We start from the raw sequence: 20296 nt of genomic DNA, 5'->3' as shown, positions 1-20296 counted from the left end.
CTAAAGCTCCTCTGGAAATCGGTTACCAACAAAGAGATTTTTTTTCTACAGGAATGGTATTTAAAGTCCAAACCTTTCCCTTCCCCCCCTCATTCCCCATTAACTTCAGTTTATGAAGCATGAGACTTTTTAGTTCTGTGTGCTGGAAACTCGTTGTGGGGCAGCCAGACTCACTCACCTCCATTTTGGAGGTGACCAGAATTTGCTTAAATTAAAACTGAAAGGTTCTGCAAATATTAATTTGTATTTTATAGGAAATTAGGTTGGACTGCATCGCAGGCATTTTTTCGTATCTCGTTACAGTCTTAAAAATGTCATGGCCCCCAAGTTTGTAGACACAGCACACTCTAAATGAACAGAAGAGAATTATTTCAGAAAGTAAATCATAAATTCACACACGAGTAACCCCTGGATGTCTTGACTGAAAGGCTCAGTACAGTGTTTCTGTGCTTGCAGTCAGCCAGCAAAAATCGCCTCGACTCCAGGGCTCCCCAAAAAACTGGCCACACATCTTTTAAGGATGCCCTACGTTTTGCTGAAATTATTCACCAAATAATTTAGAAGAATCAGTAAACGTGAGAAAACTGTGACCTACTCATGGATGATTACCAGAGGAGGGGAAGGGCCTGCAAAATTGATCAGATTCATTACTCACTGCCACTGAAAGCAACTCACCTGGCTCAGCTCCCAGGCCTCCCTATGTAAATCACGTCCCCCTCAACCCTCATTTGCTAAACAACTTGAGCGGTGGCAGCGACGCTCAGCTAATGGCTTTGGCTCCTTCCCAGTTTCAGCCCTAAATCAGGAGATCCAAACGACACTGGGTATCTCCTTTTACGTGACAGCTAATCGGCAAGGGGAGTGTTTCCCAGCCACCATGCAGCCACCGGCGATTTATCCCCTTCCCATTGCTACTGACAACATGAAATACCACCTCTTTGAGCTGGGGTTATCCAGCCATTACAGCACATAAAATATTGATGAAAATTAATGTTAGGGGAAAAAAAAAAGAAAAAAAGAAAAAAAGAAAAAAAAGAAAAAGGAAAAGCTATCTTTCCTGTAATTCTAGCTGGGCCGTAAAACCGGGTTTCTTTGAGAGCCTGGCCACGGGGAGCGGGGTGGGCGGCGACGAGTTCGTGCAATCTGGACCCGCGGCACTAGATGGCAAAACAGCGTCAGTTTTGGCAGCGCAGCCCGGGCTGGTGCTCCCTCCCCTCCCGGCCCCCCAGAAGGAGGTGGCGGGGGGCAAGGATGCCCATGAGCATCTCCTGCCCTTTCCCCTGACCCCCTGCCCACCTGCAAAACCACAGGGGGAACATGCCACCTTGGATATTGCGCCTTCAAGATCAGATGCTGCTCTTAAACGCCATGGGTGAGGGACTGTAAAGACTGGTATAGATGTATAGGTGGCTATTTTCCTTATTGCTGTTGCTGGCATTAGCTGTTTGCTCTGCAGTTACCCTCAGGAGCTCTAGATCCTGTACCAGACAAGCAGTCTTCACTTCAAGAGAGATTACCCAGCAACTGGGTGGAAAAACTTGTCTCATCACCTTATTGAACAAAAATAGATTTACATGTAATAGTCCCACATGGAAACACCTCTCCTTTTAATTTTATGTCAGTCTATGCATTGGCTGTTTTACTATCTGAGGGAAGCTACCAGCTATGCAGTTAAGCTGTGAGGTGTTTTTATTAGGAGTCTGTTCTCCTCTTCCTGGTGTGCAGATAACACCTGTCTGTGGTAAAAGGACTTCCAGAAGAAAATCCAGAATCTCCAGGATCCAGTTTTGGATCAAATAAACAAAATCTAGTTTTAAGTAAAAACCACGGATCTCTGGGCAGGCCAGTAAGTCACCCTTCTATTTTTTTTGTAAGGAACTTCATGGTCATATCAATGAACTCCTCCACAGAATGGCAATACTATAGTTTATCTCATTTGAAAGATAACCTCTGTTCCCAAACATCTAACTGTTGGACTCCAATAATCCATCTAAGTTGCAACTTCTACAATTTCATCTGAAGGCAGTGTCCAAACTGCTCTGTCCTTTTAATGGTTGGGAAGTCAGCTGATAGCAAGCACACTCTTCCCTACAGCTCCAAGACAGGGTGTGTATAAGACTCTGGATGCTCATGGTCATGCTGTGACCCACCTGGAGATGTCCTTGGGAGCAGGGGAGCTCATATTGTTAATGCGTCTTCCAAAAGGGAGCTTTCACTTGGAAAGTTTTGCAGAAGCTTTTAACTGTGTCCTTCCCTTTAGTCTTTCTCTCCATCCATGTAATAATTCAGTCCTTCCCCTTCTCTCCTACCTTCTATGAGGTGGTGGTCACAGAGTCCCAAAATTACCTTCCCCTAGGAAGCTCAGCACAACTGTTCATCAAACAATGAGGCCCTATTAAGTCCCAGACGTTGCACTTGGGGATAAAAAGGAGGCAACAGTAAGTCTGAGTGGGCCATGCACATATAGTCACTGTTTTCTCTTCAGAGCCAAAAGGAGAGTTGCCAAGTCCAGATTGTTTCTACCTTCAGGACAGGACAGGGCTAACATGAAAAAAAAAATCCTGCTTTCTGCTGGTGTGGCCTTTGGGAGAGTAATATATATTATGCTCATGCTTGGCTATTTAAATAACACCATCTCACTCTGTATAAACCAGCTTATGATATGAATGAAAAGAAAAAGCTATGGATCGTGAAGCAAGTAGGAATGGATAATCAATTTTTATCACTAATATTGTGGGTAAGACCAATAACTCTGAATGAGTTACGAAGCCTCTGAGATGTGCCTGCTTTCCAAGCAGTCTCATTTTGCCCCAGCCTTAGTAACAGAAAAACTGTTGAGTTAAACACATTAAAACAAAATAAACATTTATTTTCGTTGTCCTCATATTTCTTTTTAAAATGTAGGAATGTTAAATTCTTTTAAAACATAGGCTAGTGAAATTCTCACAGGCAGGCTGGCCATGGGAGGCACAATAACGATGGACTAGAAAAGCCTTTCAGCTTTACAAACATGGGTTCCAATCAAGCTTAAGTAAGTGACAGGTGAAATGGGGCTATTGATTTCAATCTAGTCCCTTTTGGCTACAGCGAAAAACTCAGCATAACAGTGTCTTAGTGCTTAAAGGAACACCATGAGCTGAAAGATAATGCTTCTGCTGGAGAATATTTGCAGTGTTGTTTATACCAATTGATATTACTGGACCAGTTGAGATTACTAGGGCTGAAAGACATCAGAGAGTAAGCTCATCTCCCCCTATTTGGGGAGTGTGGCTTGCTCATGGCTCCATCATGAACTTGCAAGATCAGACCTTCAAGATCCTATTTCAAAAGAGGCCAGCGTGCACCATCAGAACTTGAAATTTAAACACCTCAGAGCTCTTTCAGGTGCAGAAGTCAGGCCCAAGGGGCTCAGCAATGAGCACAGGGAGCTCTGTTCAAAGCCTGGCCTTGACTGTGACTGCTTAGCACCTGAATCTCTGGCCTGAGATGACTGGTTCAGGACCATAGCAGGAATCAGAGCCAGGGTTAAAATGAAAGAGTTTCTTGCTCTCACACTGCTCTTCTACCTTTCCAGTCCTGACTGCCAGTGCACGTTTCCTGCTGCCGTTGAAAGGTGCAGCAGGGCTCAGTGAAAGGCTCTGCAGCTGCTCTCTCAGTTTCCTTACACTGGGGGATTTGTGTCAGAAGTTCAGCATTGCCAAATGTCATTTTGAGCAATTTTGAAGTTCTAGGCTAATAAACTGCTTGCTATCGCAGGAAACTGAACCATGCATTACTCCAGTGGCTACAGTGGACCTTTTCCTTCACCATGTATGTAAAATATGCAGTTCAGAATGATTCTCAATATCCCTACATTTCCTAATTCAAATTTTTAATTGAACAGCACTTCCTTTTGTTTCTAAATGGGCATGCAGTGTCATTTAAATCTCATGGACCTCCACAAATGGGACATCTCAAGACCTCATAGCTGCAAAACTCCTACTCCAGAGAACAAAATATCAGAGAACAGTGAAGGAACATATCTCTCTGCAATTATGGTTTTAATTAAATTACATGGAAAAACAACTTACCAATTCAAAGTTTCTTCATAGTGACCCAGCTTCAGCATTATCAGAAGATTTTATTAATCCCTTATTTAGTGAAGCTGTTTGTCAGTTTAGAGGGGGAATGGAGTGAAACTCCCCCTGATCCTAGGAGAACTAAGATGTGTGCAAAAACTTTGCTGGTGGTACTGTCTCCAGTAGTAGTATGTGGTATGTTGGATTCCTAATGCTGTTCTGAAAATGACCTTAAAAGACATGTAATTACTTGTTTTATAGGTATATAGATATATATCCTGGTAGTTTCCTTGATGAGGGAAGTCAAATAGCTAGTTATGGAAAAAAATCCCTTTTGGTGCCTTAGGTGGCTGAACACTGTCTGTGTCTCCTCTGAATCCATCATTTACTCTAGTTTGAGGTGAGGAACATAGTTTAAGTTTTTTAACCAACTTTCCTAGGTGTGTCTCAGGCATGAGTACATGAATATTGCTGCTTTACCTTCAGTGGTGTCTTTTCACTTGGAAACTGAAGAAGAGCCAGCTTTTGTTCTGAACCCCACTCAGCCCTTCACCCCACTGTAGTGACAAGGAATCTGGCAGCTCATCTGCCTGCTCCCATTTCTTCCTGCAGGCACCATGTTATATATCCCTCAGAAGCCTGACCACAGCTTTCAGAAACATCCAATAAATCAACAGTTAAAAGGGAAGAGTAGACATGGGGAGCAGGTGCTTATTATCTGTGCATCTCTGGAGAAGAATAACCCACAGTGTATTTCCATGCCCATTTGAAATGGAATATGACCATGACCCTGCAAGTGGCTCTGCTTGAATTGTTCCTGGCATCATGTTTTACTCCTGATACTTTCATTGTCTGCCTCCATCAGTTTTACCTCCCACTGCAGCATTAATTTTGTATGTGAATATGGAGGCTGTGCTTTAAATAATACAGCATATGCTTTTTATTTGCCATGTAGAATAATATTTTTTTGGCTGATTTATGTTCCACCTGGACAAAATTATTTTTATGATGGGTTTATTTCATTTGTTCCCACATCCCCAAATGGAGGGGGGGAAAAAAAAACAGAGAGAACTCTTGTAAACCACCAATAATGACGACACAGAAATCTGCTTTGAAATACTAATCTACTGCAAAAACAGATTCTCTCCAACCATGCAAATGAAAAAATGCTGTTGTAATAACTTTAAGCTTGTGGACGCATGGTACTACTGGCGAGAGTAATCTTCAGGCTCTTGTATCATCCCTTGCACAATGCTGGGAGTATGGAGAAATTCACTGACAGCTATAAGCTATTCCAGTGGAACAAAATTACACATATGGCTAGAGCATGGATTTCATTTAGCTCTTTTCAGAACTTCATCAAGAAACAAAGCCAGGACAAAACCTTGCAGTCTTTTGGTCTGCAGATTTGCCACAGAACTTCATAGGCTAAGCTGCCAGATCTACCTCATTTCCAGTTTTCACAAGGACCATAAAAAAAAGATGTTACTTGCTATTGAAACAAGTTAGTTTCAAAGAGATAATTTGGGTTTCAATAACAAAACAAAACCAAAACAAAACAAAAACAACAAACAAAAGTACGATGTACCTTATTCTGTGTTTTACAGCCTGGAACAGACTGGCAGTATTTTTATGTTAATCTGTCACCTACAGAAATACTCATTATGAACATATTTATTAAAAAAAAAAAAAGTGCCATATGCAATCCCTAGCACAGCTTAGTTCTGATTTTGACTTCCAGCTTTCTGCGCTTTTTGTAAAGCAACTAAATATTAAACATACAAATGTATAATAGTCATAGCAGTCAGAAAGCTCTGGTTCTATTTTTGGTTGTCATCGTTGTCTTTAACCATGCAACATCCTCCAGCCAAAACCACATTGTAATAGGAGTGCATATGACAACACACAACACCTCTGAACTGCCAAGCTGGAAAAAGTAGGATATTCTTTCAAAGCAGCTTCCCTTTTAATACTGAAAAAGAAGAGATGGGATTTTCACAGGAAAATCCTGCTACTTGTAGTCTCACCCTGTAATTTCCCATCAGATAGTAGAATTCCATCTTCTGGCAGCAACTGGAAGATTAGTTCCCATGCAAACCCTCTTCTCCCACACAAAACTCTTGCTCCAGCCTTTTGCCTAACCACATTCCTAACTCTTTCTCCAACAGCTAGTATGGAGAGCTTCAGTGAAGGTGGGTCACTCTTCTGCTCTATCTTCTTCTCTTTCTGAAAACTGAGGAGAGTGTAAAATTGATCAAAAGCAAGCTAGGCAGTGAAAATCAGGTTACTGGTTTAAAACAAGGAAATACAAGCGACAGGATGGACATTTATTGTATTTGTTTCATCACTGTCCCAGCCCTGGGTCTTTCAAACGAAACCAGAGCTCCCGTTTTTCCACAAACTCCTCAGGATGAAGGCAGCTGCTGCAGGAATTGTAAGCCTGCAGATGGGAAGGGAAAGGAAAACAGTATTAAAAAGTTACAGTAGATGGTGCTAGACAGGTGCGGAAGGCATCAGCTAGTCATCTGAGGATACCTGCAAGATTTACCCCTAAGCTAAGCGGTTTAGAAAATGTGCAATTTAGATTTATCAGTTCAGAAGGGAGATTCAGATAAAAACAGTTGAGCTGGTGAGATTATTAAATGCAGAAACCCATGCTGAGATGGCGCTCACCTTACTACACGTCCTGATGAAGGGGAAACAGGGTGCTGGCACGTCCCCAGCTGTATCCAGCTCAACACTGAAGGCAAGCTGCTGCAGGGTGATAGGAGGAGAGGGGCCGAAGTGCAGGCAGAGACCTTCCTTCAGCCAGGAACTTCTGGGAGCTTGAGGTGGCACCCATCCTCCACGTTGGGATGGGGACAGCAGAAGCTGCAGGAATGCTGGAGGTTATGGCCAGAGTGGGAAGTGGAGATCAGTATTTCCTGATGTCAGCCCCTGTGTATCAAACCGTTAATGTCACAGAAAGGTGGTCTTGTGTATTTAATTTTATCAGGCGGAAGAACTCTGATATATGCTGCGCTCGGTTCGCTGCTCCCGTGCAGATTTACTCAGCGTTTTAGCATGCGTGCTGCCTCACCAACAGAGATTAAAGGCTCTCCTCAGAGCCCCAGGTATTACACTCAAATGTATAAATCAGGGCTTAATACATAATATTTGTCCATAAAAATATATCACGGTGGCATTCGTTTGGCTATCTGCATATTAAATACCGCTACAGAAAGTCAGGAGTTTATGGAGGATTATTATTTTGCTAAGCCAATAAAGTCTCCTGCCATCCAAAACAGGTATCTTATCTGCCAGAGCACAGGCAGGGTTGCAAAGAGGAGGGGGTAGATGTTGCTAAGGCCATTCATGACCCCGCACATGCCCCAGCCATGTGGTGCTGTGCTGGGAACCCGCTCCCAGGCTGGCCCCGGGCACTGGCTTAGCCACACCAGCCAGGCAGGGCAGGGATCAAGGTGGAGACAGCACTGCGAGCCTCTAAAGGAGAAAATTGCATGATGTATCACCACTCACGAGCACCCACCAGAGAGCTGTTTAGAGTGAGATTACAGTCTCAGAGGAGACTCTCATGCCTCTCGGTCACAGGGTTATTACGATGATGCGGTTGCAGCTTGTATGCAGGGGGTAGAAGGGATTTAAATGATGGCCAGAAAGAAAAGCTGGATCAAACCTCCACAAATGCTGCGCCGATTAACCCAGATTCCCAAGTCCCCAGCTTTGAGGGACCTGAAATCGGCCAAATTGATTGTTTTCCCTTGAACAGAAGAAGAAAAGTGGGAGGGAGAGGATGAAGTTTATACTTTGGCCACAAGTTTACAAGCAGACTGAAGTGAAACAAAGCTCCCCAAAATAAAAATGTGTGCAGTCCAGAGGCCTCGATCCTACTCACACCGACTCCATATTAGCACGCCTATATGGATTTCTCTGCATTTGATGCTGACTTACAGAGATGCAAGGGGGCAGAAAAACAGACTGTTGCAGCCTTTGCCCCTTCATTATCTTCATATTCGAGGTCTTCTTTTTTTCTTGTAAATTCCTATTATTAACACAGGATAAAAAATAATAATAATAATAAAAAAATCCCTAGGATCCCTGGTGCATCCTTGCAGTGACTGCAGCCACATAGTGGATGACTAGACAACTGCCACTGTGCCACATAATGAGGAGCACACATGCTGCACCGGGAGATACTAATGAGGGAGCTACAGCCCCCTTAGCCCTCTCCAGTAAATCCATGTCTGCAAGCCATGTTTTATTTATCAGGCTTATTATGGCAGCACTAAGGAGCCATTTGAAAAGGGCTGCCATGGTCCCAGGCACCATGCACCACAGTGCCTGCTCCAACCAGATTCCAGGGGAAATGGACGAGGCTGACAAGGGTAGCGAGAGGGATGATGCACAAATGCTGTGCAAATGATGCCATGGCAGCATTTATCCCACTGGTTCCTTTATGGTGAGTTTCCAACCTCTTTTGACTTCCTAGTGCCAGCAAAGCACTACTTGGGAGGGATCCCAGGCCCTGAAAACACACAGTGACTGGTGAACAGATTGAAGCTGACCTTGCAATGATTTCCAGGTATGCTTCTGAGGAAGTGAGGACTTGGCAGTCCTGGAGAGACCTGGGTGCAACCTGCAGAACCAGGCACCTCAGAGGAGCTTCATGGGAGCTGCCTGAGATGGTCACCTTCCTGCCCAGCACAGCTTCCTGCTGCTGCTCCCAGCAGAGCTCCTGTCAGAGCTGTTCACCATGCACACGAAGCACTGCTCCCCTCTGCCAAGAGGCAAAGTTGCAGAGCCCTTGTTGTGCTGCTTCTGGTCAGATCTGTGTGTGCGCCAGAGGGAAAGGGGATTTACGATCACTGCTCCTTGCTCCAATCGTCCTCTTCCTGACCCTGCTGCACACCTTCCTAGAGGTTTCTGTTTGCTTTGAAGAATCAATCTGCTCGTGCAGGACCAACAAAAACAGAAGTAAAAGTCAGCTAAGTGAAAGGCAGGAGAGAGATGAGTAAATCTTTGCACAAGTTATACCGCAGGTCTCAGCAGGACTCAGATAAAATGGTCTGCATTCCTTTAACATACTAGATTTCTACTTAGCCTGATCATTACCATATTAAGCTACAAGGGCTGATGACATGAAACTCATGGAGAGGCACCAATTAAGATGATACATTTACATACACTCCTTCTGGATGAGAAACGAGGGGTTTCCTCAGTTCAGAGTTTGGTACAACTGGACTCAGTTTCAGAAAGAGAAAGGATGAGAGAGGTGTTAAACACATGCATCTATACTGCCATCCAAAATGATGGAAGCAGTTCACAAGTTTGAGCAAAAATGCATGTCAGATAGGAATAGAAGGAAACAACTCACAGTTTCCAAGGCTGTACTCTAATCTGCCATGTCACATCAATAACAAATTATGAGAGGAAGTGAAATTCCCAAGAGATGTTGCTCTTTCAAGGCCGGCCCAAATGGTGTTCCCAGGCTGCACAATGCAGCACTAAATATTTGCACATATTTATCACTTTTCACCCACACAAGATCTCATCTTATTTTGCAAACACTGTGCAGCAAAACAACTTCCTAACCACTGAAGTGTAGCCATCTCTGGTCTGCAATGTGCCAGTGGCACGTACGTCGTGCCAGCATGTGTCCTGCAAAAACTGTTAACAAAGACAGTTTGTTACCCTCTTGCCACTGAAGAGAGAATTTAGATAGGCCTTGCAAATGGTATGAAAACCCACACAAGTTGACAGAATCATCTGTCTTTTCTTGAAAAATTCTATGCAGCTGCTAACATTGCCGGAGGAGACGAACCACCGGCAGCATTAGTGCTACTGTGGCTAAATACTGATGTACAGCTAAATTAACTAGCTAATACCAGTAACAGCTCAATAATAGTAACTGCTAAATAGTAAGACCAATACTTCATCCCTGTTCTTCAGGAGTTGGTCATAGAAAGAAAGCCCTCATCTAGAGAGGGCTGGACACCACCAGCTCTCATTCGTTTCAGAGAAAATTAAAAGGTTTTAGCTAATATAATAACTTATATGTGACTCCTTTCCCGAATAGCAGCACCAAGTCTATTCAAGCAGGAAGGTGTTTTTACCTCCACACTGCCAGGTGTGCCTGTCAGGAATGGTCCATCCAGTTGAGGTGCTTGATAAAGACTACCTTTGCATACAGGCGTTTTGGCCTCCTTATCCAGGACCCTGTGCTGGGTGAAGGTGTTTATACCGACTTGGACAGCCAGATAGTGAATGTGCAAGCTTCCTTATTGCCCTGAACAAGAGATAAGGGGTTTCCAGGTGATTCCCCCCTCCAGGCGCTGCATGGTCATGATAATCAGACCAAAGAGGAAATATTTTAAATACACACTGCTTGCATATATAAGTTTGTGCCACAAATGGGATCATCTTTTCTTAATGGGAGGGGACAAAAAGAAGGGCACTTTTTTCTTTCTCTCACGTGCACAGCCACCAGAGTTATATACCACTGGAGCTAGAAATATGTGCTCTTTTATTTCGTTCTAACCAAAGAGCAATCAAACCTACTCATGCTTGTGTTAATGATATACGTTATATGTACCAGTGGCATTTACACTGCATATCAAAACCGATCAGAACATAAGGACGTTAAAAAAAAACACAACCCGATTGCCTTATGCTGTGAAGTTTGACTCGAGGATGATCTGTCTATCTCAGCCTAATGGGTTAGACACATGCCCACATGGGCCAGAGCTCTGCATGAGAGCTGTGCTAAACTAAGGTGCCATTTACAGTCAAAGCTGGAAGCAGTCCGTGTGGCTATCCATTTTGGGAAACAAAGAAAGCAGATGGGGGTCAAAACTATTCTATGCTCACCTCGTAATTGGTATCCTTGCGCTGAAGACACAGTGCTTCCTCATTTGGTGCTTTTGCTACAACTACATACCTCCCATGTGCAGCTTCAAGCTGGGTTATTTCTATCAACTCTTTCTGCTCCCCAGCCAGTATGCTGCAAGCACAGGGAAAGCCTTCCGTTTTGATTTATTCAGATGTTTCATTGTTTTGTTTTAATTTGGACAGGAAAGCTGGGCGATACACCAATTGCTCTTTTTCCTAAAGATTTTTTTTTTTCTCTTTTTCCAAGTCATTGAATGCCCAGCACAGACTGTATTTCAATTAAAGGCAGCAAAACTCTTTAATGGTATATTAATGACACAGTGTGTCTATACAACGATGCAAATACACGTTGTGACCAATTTTCTGGCTTGGTGAGACTATTTTTTCTTTCTTTTTTTCCTTTTTTTTTTTTTCTTTTTTCCCTCCCGTAGGAAGGGAAAACAAATCCGTCATTTTCCACCAGCCCGCATCTCTCGCTGCTGCTCAGCCACAAGTACTGGCGGCACCCGCGCTGACCGCGGAGGGTGCCCGCCTTGCCGCCTCACACCCCCCCCCACCCCCCGCAGCCGGCCTGTCACCCGCCCGGGGCCTGAGCGGCTGCGGGGAAGCACGCTGACCCCCGGCGCGGCACCGAGCGGGGCAAGCCCGTTTGTCAGGCGTCCCCCGGCTCTCCGCTGCCGCGGGCGGGGACGAGCCCCGGGCCCCCACCCGCCCCGCTCCGCCCGAGGCTGCCGGCGGGCCCGGCGGCCTTTCCGCGGCGCCGCGCAGGCCCCGCCAACGGCCGCTGGCTGAGCCGTTGCCACGGCAACGCGCGCGCGCACCCCCCCCCTCCTCCCTCCCCCCTCCCCCGCTGCCAGCCGCGCGCCCCACGTGACCCACGGCCGCTCTCCCGCCCCACTCGGCTGTTACCACGGGCGGCGCGAGCCGGCGGGCGGGGCGCTGCGGGAGCGGGCTCTCCGGTTGCCCATTGGCTCGCTCGCTCGCTCGCTGCTCGCTGATTGGCAGAGCGCGGCGGCGCCGGGCGGGGCGGGCCGCCCGCCGATTGGCCGGGCGCGGAGGTGAGGCCGTGGGGTGATGCCGGCCGCCCCGCGCCGCAGACAAAGGCCGCCCGGGAAGGGGCGCCGTCCCCTTCTCCGCCCCCCCAACCCCCCTTCCCGCCAACCCCCCGCGCCCCCGGGGCTGCCGCGGCGGGGTGGGGCGGCGCGGGTGGGCAGCGGGGAGCCGGGCCCTTCGCCGGGCCGGGCTGGGGGGGGGCGGCGAGGCGGGCCCGGCCGAGCGCCGGCGGGAGGAGGAGGAGGAGGAGTCGGAGTCTGCCCTGCCGGGCCGGCCCTCGGGGGCACGCGGGGCCGGGGCTCCGGGAGGCGCGGCCGTCACGCTGCCCGCGCGCCCGGCGGCCAATGAGCGGCCTGCGCCAACGCGGCCGGCACGTGGAGCCCGCGTGTCCGCGCCGTCCGCCCTGTCAATCACTCGGCCCCGCCCCCCCCCCCCCCCGCGCCGTTCCCGGGCGCTGCCGCCGCCCGGCCCCGCTGGTCCCTGCCTCTTGGGGGGGGGGTGGAACTGGTGCCGCGGGACGGGTCGGGGGGGAGCTCCCCTGCCCCCGCCCACCCCGCGCCGCCGCCGGGTTCCAGCCGTCGGGGCGGGTTGTCCCCGGCCTGGCCGGTCCTGCCGCCCGCCCCGCCGCCATGCCCTGCCCCCGGCGCGGGGCGAGAGGCGGAGCCGTGGCGGCGGGGCCACCGCCCGTCGCCTTTATCAAGCGTGCCGGCGCGGGGGGGTGGCACTGGGGAACACCTGGTTTTCCGATCGGCGATCTGAAGTCCTGCGCCGGGGATGGGAGCGCGGCTGCGGGGCGGCGGCGGGCTGGCGGCGCGGCGGTGAGCGGCTCCGGAGCGCGGCGGGTGCCTGCCTGCCTGCCTGCCTGCCTGCCCCGCGGCGGGTGTCGGCTGTGCCACGGTGGGTGCCTGCCTGCCCGCCTTCCCGCCCGCCCCACGGCGGCTCGGTGCCTCGGCCGGGTCCCGCAGGCTGCGGCCGCCTGGCTGTCACTTGGTCGGCGTGGGGGGAGGCGGCCCAGGTGCGGTCAGCCCCAAGCGGGGCTGCCGGGAGGGTTTGGGGGGGGGTTGGGTTTTGTTTTTTATTTCTGCTGGTTTTGCTTTTCGTACAGAGCGGAGCGGGTAGGGCGGGAAGGCGAAGAGAAGGGGCGGGGAGAGGAAGCTGGGAAAAGGATATGGGGCCGAGGGTGAAGGCGGCGGTGGAGGAGACGGGGCGGGAGGGGAATGCGGGAGGCAGGAGAGCAGCCCCTAACCCCGGCTCGCCGCCGCCTTCTTCCAGCAGGATTCTGCTCCTGAGCAGCCGCCGCGCCCAGCCCGTGGCGAGGGCTGCCGCTAGCCGGGAGGAGGCGACCGCCGGAGGAGCCCCGCGGCCGGAGGAGCCCCGCGCTCCCAGCCTCTCCCGCTGAGCTTGCCCGCCCGCCCGCCGGCATGATGCAGATCTGCGACTCGTACAGCCAGAAGTACTCCCTCTTCAACGCCATGAACCGCTTCATCGGCGCCGTCAACAACATGGACCAGACGGTGATGGTGCCCAGCCTGCTGCGGGACGTGCCGCTGCTGCTGGAGGAGCTGGATGCGGCGGGCGCCGTCTGCCCGCCCCGGGAGGCCGCCCTGACGCCCGGCGACCCCGGCGCCTACTTCTCCCGCAGGGACATGTACAGCCACTACGTGCTGCTCAAGTCCATCCGCAACGACATCGAGTGGGGGGTGGTGCAGCCTCCGGCGGGCGAGGAGGCGGCCCGCAAGAAGGACAAGCTGGGCGGCGGGCCCGCCGAGGAGGGCGAGGGGGAGGAGGACCTGGAGCAGCAGTTCCACTACCACCTCAGCGGACTCCACTCGGTGCTCTCCAAGCTCACCCGCAAGGCCAACGTCCTTACCAACCGGTACAAGCAGGAGATCGGCTTCAGCAGCTGGGGGCAGTGAGGCCCGGGGGGAGCGGGGGAAGGCGCGTCCTCCCCCCGCCCGGCGCGGCTGCCGCGGCGGCGGAGGAGGGAGGCGAAGGGGCAGCGCCCCGGGCTGAGGCTTCCCCGCGCACTCGGAGGACTGCAGCCGGTTTTTGACCAACGCACAAGCAAAGAGAGAGACGCAAATTAATCAGTACTAGTTTATTAACTATTTCCACCACCCCCCCTCCCCGTGTTTTTGTTTTTTTTTTTTCATTGTACGGTGTGGGGCAAGCGGTTGCGGTGGCTCCCTGGGCCGGGAGGCTGAACCTGTACCTGTACAAGGTGGAGGAGGCATAGCTGGCAGATAGGAGGCTCGACACAAGCCGATGAACATAGCAAAACTGGCCTGAGACTGTTTCTGTGACCCGGGAGGGAACCCAACGGGCTAATGAGCATCCCTCTGTCCCGGGAACGGATGGCGGGTCCCATGGTTGTACATGTGCTGGAGTTTATTTAAATACTTTTTTATTCAGATGTAGAGTATATTCTAAAATAAATGCAAATGTATTGACTAAAAGTGACTTAAAACTTTTTGGTATGATTTATGTTTCTTTAATTAAATAATATTTTTAACATCTGGAATTCTTCTGTTGTTCTTCTAAGTTATTTCCACAGCTGCCTTACTAGACAGAAATCTGCATGTGCAAGGGGTTTTTTTCTGGCTTTTTTTTCCTTTTTCCTTTTTTTTTTTTTTTTTCCAAAGGGAGCAGTTAAGTAGCAATGATAGCTCAGCATATCCCAAATGCATGAACAGCTATATTAACTGCACCATACATGGTGAGTTTTGGTAAGCTGTTCCCAGCCCAGTTGCTGTGTTTGAATGCTGGCATGAAGGTCAGCGCCCCTTTAAAAAAACTCCAAGAAGATAAAGTCATGGTTGCTTTGCAGGCAGCGATTCATGGAGGTTGGAGCAAAGCCTAGGAATGACTCGTGTTTTTCTGGAACTATCTTAATGTACTGTGGGGAGCTCTTTTCTCTTCCTCCAAACAGGTCTGGGATACTTGTTTCCCCCATCTCTTGCATTACTTTATTTCCTCTGTAATCCTTAGATACTAGAAATTAACTAGTTTGATGTTAGCCAAATTGTATTTCATTTCCTTTTGCCTTTTTTTTCATTTGCTGCAGTAATGTGCCTTGGATTTGGGGATCTATATTGCATTTTAATATTAAGTTCCAATATTAAAAGTGTACTTAAGCATTACAATACAACATAACATACAGAGCTTTCTTTTCAGGCACTCAAATGCTAAGTTTGTAGAGTGAAATTTCACTTTGCATTATTGCCATCAAGTTTAGGGCTTGTTTTGTGTTTATTTTGCTTTTAAAGATAGAAATTTTTTCTCTTTCAGCTTTAAGAATATTCTTTCTTTAATTCAGGTATTCCCTAGCATTTTATGTTTCAGCCTGACTGTTAGAAAGTTGAAGTAAATCATGAGTGCTCCAGACATGGTACTAGGTGGCTGATGTCTGTATAGTTAAAACCATTAGCCGACATGTATGTTTAAAAATACATCTTTTAGAGTGTTTTCCCTTGTAGGGTAAAGAAGAACTTTGTAAGCCTGGATGATTTTTAGTTTGGCTATGCTTGTTCTTTCTGTAATGCGTTTAGCTCCTCTTCCCCTCCCCTCTTGGGAAGCTGCCAGGAAAAGAGGCAGGAACAAGGAGAAGGATTACCCTGGATTCCTAACATGTCAGCTCACCAGTTTTGTCGTGGTCTAACTAATACAATGCTAATGATGTGATGCCTTATGCTGGATGGTAAAGGTTTGTTCTCCTGAAGGAGAGAGTGAGAGGGAGAACCTGTTCTGCTCTGCTGTGTGGCTCACTTCTGCCTTGCGCTCAGCTGGCTGAAAACCACAATACAACCTCCGCTCGGGAGTGCTGGTAAAACCTCAGACAAAGGAGCTAAGGCAGTTTCAACAGTGCTCCTTTTGAACTCCCCATAACTTCTCCAGGTACAGATTTAGACAGTACTGTTTAAATGTTGCACAAGAGACAATGTGCTGATATAAACTATGAGTAACATCTGAAAAATAGTATTACATGAGTGTGGTATCACCACGGAGATTGCATCAGTTCCCTTGGCATCCTGAAGAAAGACGAGACAAGTTTCAGTGAAAAGCAGCTAAAAACTAGCACTTTGGGTGCTAAAACTTTGGGTAACAGAGGTGGGAGGATGATACTGTGAGACTCAAGGGTTTACCCTGCCTGAGTGACTAAGCTGCATTTGCTGAACTGCACGTGGCTCCCGCGTGGGGCCCGGCCACATGGCTGGCAGCAGCCTGGGTAATCCCAGTTCAGCTGCAGCAAAAACTGCTGAAGCTCACAGCAGCAGAAGAGACCAGGCCACCTGGGAGCTGCTTTAGAATTCCCCTTTTACAAGGTCATGGGAGAGGATTAAGGCTCTAGAGATCAAGAAAGCAATCTCATGATGCAGGGGGAAAAAAAAAACCAAAACAACAACAAAAGCAAGAGATAAAACTGAGGATGTATTTCTCATGCAAAGAACAAGGGATGGGACTGGGCTGTTGGCTGCTGTGAAGAACAACTTGGCCTAAAAAGTGGGGTAGCCAGGCAATTATGTAAATACGAGCTCCTGACATTGCAGTAAGCAAAGATGAGACTGCAGAGTCTTAATGCACAAATATATCTTAGATGCTGAACTGTGAAAAATTTCCATGAGCTGCACTATATAATATAGTGAGGTTTACTATCAGGAGTTACATTTTGTTTTGAAGAGGTAGGTTATTTTAAGTGGTCTTGATTGGCTTTAAACTGAAGGGGAGTAGATTTAGGTTATACATTAGGAAGAAATTCTTCACTGTGAGTATGGTGATACACTGGAATAGGTTGCCCAGGGAAGCTGTGGATGCCCCATCTGTGGAAGTGTTCAAGGCCAGGTTGGATGGGGCCCTGAGCAACCTGGTCTAGTGAGAGGTGTCCCTGCCCATTCAGGGGGCTTGGAACTAGATGATCTTTAAGGTCCCTTCCAACCTAAACCATTCTGTGATTGGAGCTGAGTTCAGCAAACCTTTAGACTGCTTTGGTAAAGTGATTCCAATACGTGTAAGTGATAATGACAAGTGATATCAATCTTACGTAAAAGTATCTTTATGATGTCAAATACTTTGATAAGTGAAGCCATATGTGAACAAAAAGACAACTTGCCAAGTTACCATAACCATGCACAAATCAGGGGAATATACACATGCACCGTGTGAAGCAGTTGTCATTTTTAGCTTGCTTAAATGAAATAGACTCAATATACAGTAAGGCAGACATTGGAAGAGTAACAAATAATAAGATTCAGAACAGTTTGCACTTACAAATTGATTACAGCAGAAGGTATGTTACAGCCAAGGAGCTTCAAGGACATTGCTCTTGGGATGCATCAGTTAATACATAACAGTGCTCAGTACGTGTCAGTTTATGAGTCAAATCTTATTTTTGTGTATACAAAATAAGAGGAGAGGAAATGGGGAGGGGAAAAACCAAACTTTTGTCTCAAGGCATGTATATATGTATATATAAGTATGTAAAAATAAGGATGTTGGGGATGGGTGCAAGTTCATAGGAAGAACAGACTTTCTAAGGCTGCTTTCACCACTGACTTTCTTGGATGGGTGGCAGGTTTGTACTGGATGATGTGTGCACTTCAGGAATCATAACACCATAAGGTTCCATGTCTCTCCAGAAGTGGGCTGCCATATCCCTTTCTGCCCAGGAGCAGATTAGAAGTCTGAAATCAGTATCTTGATGCTCACTTGGGCCAGATCTGCTTGATGCAGTCGGTCCCTTGAACTGGATGGGTTGCATTTCCCCTTGGCTTCCTCCCCAGGAAACAAGCCCCTCTGCTGCTGCAAAAGGCAGGCTTGGTCAGTGCCTGGTGGAAGGGGCAGATGAGGCTGAGTCAGGCCAGGCTGCCATCTCCCTGCTTTCCCTCCGAAAGCCATTTCTTGCAGAAGGTTTTAAATAGATCAAGATATCTTAATTTTGCTCTTGCACCGAGACACGTTAATCATCCATCTTTGGATCTTTTCAGCTTTGCTGAAAGATGCAATACCGTTAGTGGCCAGATGGAAGGTTAAATTAAGATCTCATTACAGTGGAGTTAAGTTCTGCTCACTGTTCTACCGAGGGGGAGGGAGAAAATGAAAAAGAAAGGGATAGACAGCTTCTTCTCTTCGGGCCTATGGGTTTGATACATGTCTTTGTGGAAAAGTCTGCAGTGATTGTCTCCCATGGACCTCCCTGAAGCACCACATATGGGAGGGGATTGTCTGGAAGTACTGGTTCTTATGGTTTCTAACTTTAAGCAGTATAAATTTTTATTATTTATATCTAGCTAACAGTATAGGTACTATATTCCAAAAAGCTCAAAGATCTTAGGAGATAATACACACAAGGAAAAAAGAAAAACATGATAGTTTATAACCTGGCATCAAATCTGAGGGGAGAGCAAGCCGGGTGAACACTGCAAAAGCAGTTCGAGCTTTGCATACATTTTTTCTGTTATTTGTTGTTGTCACCTCTAAACAAGCAGAAATACCTGAATGCATTCATTCTAGTGTTGCAAAATCATTTTCCTTCCAGACCACAGACTTGCATGACAAGTTTGGGTCAAAATTAGTTTTAAGGAACAAAGTTATTAACTCCTTTCCAAAAGGAAATTTGCAAATAGAAGTGCAGTAATTGTATATCTTTTTGTTGGTAGCTGTCAGAATCAACACTCTTTATAAAAAGTAATATTCCTTCCCTGTTCAAACACCCTCATGCTTTTTGGTCCAGGGTGATGGAATGAGGAAAACACCACCTGTTTTTTATGGTTTTGAATTTTGTTCTGGAAGAGCTGCACAGAAAGAGCTTGGAATGCTTAGAGAGAAAACAGGTGTCTCTGTATTTAATCACAAAGCAGTAAATGAGCTTGCCTCATGATGTTTGTAAGGCTTGTCACAGTACCAATGAAAACATTGTATCTTTTTGTCATGTTTACCTACCTATGTATGATTCTAATACCATTCTTTCTTTTTCTTCGGGCCTGTTTTACCTTAGCAACTTTGGGTTACAAACAACTGGGTTGATGTCCCACAGGCACAGAGGTGCTACTTAAGACTAGCTGAGCCCTTTCAAGTGCATCTCCCTTTTCACCTGTATTTGAACTGAGAAGACAGGCAGAGTGCCTAAAGCTCAGGGTAGAGCACAGCAGCAAGGCAGCCTCCGTGCTCTGGGATTGCTGTTTGGTCATTGCTGGAACAGTGAGGGATGCAAGGCAAAGCTCTCCTTCAGGGATTTGCTCCAGATCATGCTGTTGTCAGGAGGGATAAAAGCAAAGGGGAGGTTTCTCACCCCATAACTAACGTGGTTTTTCCCTGGGAACAAAGAAAGGGAAATGATTAATATCCTTTCACCCCTCCTAAGTGGGAGGGCTGGTGCCCAAACACAAAGGCTTTCCACCACACTTGGGGCAGAAGAGATTTATTTGAGGTGCAAGCTGACTTGCTGAGTCAGCACTCATCTCCCAACAAGCAGATGTTGCCTAGATGGAGGCTGTTTCAATGCAGAGATTAGATACGTTAGCTAGATTACACCCTTCCCATTTTTTTATGGGTCTGTAGGAAGCCTGATCAGTCAGCTAATTTCACTTATACCACACTCGGAGGAGATTCTACTGGAATCCAATAATAATCTTTTTTGCACGTGAAGAAGCAGGTTTGGTTTTCAAATATTTCAGTGTAACATTCTGCTCCCTTCGTCTCTTTGACAGGTAGACAGTCTAAATGCAGATCCAAGGAGACACAAGGTCTCAATTAGACGTACCTCAACAAAAGCATTTTTTCAGGTTTTAATGTATGTGCTTATGAGATATTATAATTCATCTCACATAGGAAATGGCTTCCCCAGACTTGTCATCACAAAGAAGGGAATGAGCATCCTCCTCTGGAGGTCTGGAACTGAAATCTGGTTTTCTTCAATTTTCAGGTGGGATAAGCAACCTACAGAACTTCCTGCCCTCTCCACCCAGTTAGTTCACATTTCATCTTTTTTATCAGACCGTTTCGAAATGGGAATGCATGTATTTTTCATGATGCCTACTTCTTGAGCCTGATTCTATGCCACTAACTGAAGAGTTTTGCAGATGTGCACTCATTAGGGTATATTGTCAAGTACGGTGGTATTTGGTATTTTTGCTGGGCTAGTTGCAAACTTGCCCATGTAGAGCACTGAAGCCAGGAGCCGACAAAGCCACCACCTCAGTAGGGTTATCAAGCTTGCTAACGACAGAAGAGGCTGCTCCTGCAGCTCTGAACAGCCCACACAAGCAAAGTGCCACAGCCTTTCTTTGAGCCAAACCTCTGTT

At 47.4% G+C, this 20296-nt stretch overlaps 2 protein-coding genes across 6 annotated transcripts in view; both read left to right on the top strand.

Annotated features, from left to right (window-relative positions):
• TSPAN7 (tetraspanin 7) overlaps window positions 1–20296 on the top strand; it is a 191163-nt gene that overhangs the window by 117178 nt on the left and 53689 nt on the right. The gene's annotated exons all lie outside the window — the stretch shown is intronic.
• MID1IP1 (MID1 interacting protein 1) lies at window positions 12576–14520 on the top strand. 5 transcript variants are annotated; one of them, XM_051618689.1, is made up of 2 exons: window positions 12576–12817; window positions 13275–14520. In XM_051618689.1, exon 2 carries the CDS (start codon window positions 13421–13423, stop codon window positions 13913–13915), a length of 495 nt encoding a protein of 164 aa, XP_051474649.1. In that variant the 5' UTR covers window positions 12576–12817; window positions 13275–13420; the 3' UTR covers window positions 13916–14520. The 5 variants fall into 5 exon arrangements, with proteins under 5 accessions (XP_051474649.1, XP_051474640.1, XP_051474619.1 ...); XM_051618680.1 differs by having other exon boundaries at window positions 13272–14520; XM_051618659.1 differs by having other exon boundaries at window positions 12576–12896.

This window comes from Apus apus, chromosome 1, assembly GCF_020740795.1.
Source record: "Apus apus isolate bApuApu2 chromosome 1, bApuApu2.pri.cur, whole genome shotgun sequence".
Lineage (NCBI taxonomy): Eukaryota > Metazoa > Chordata > Aves > Apodiformes > Apodidae > Apus > Apus apus.
This window is presented reverse-complemented; position numbering and strand designations above follow the sequence as displayed.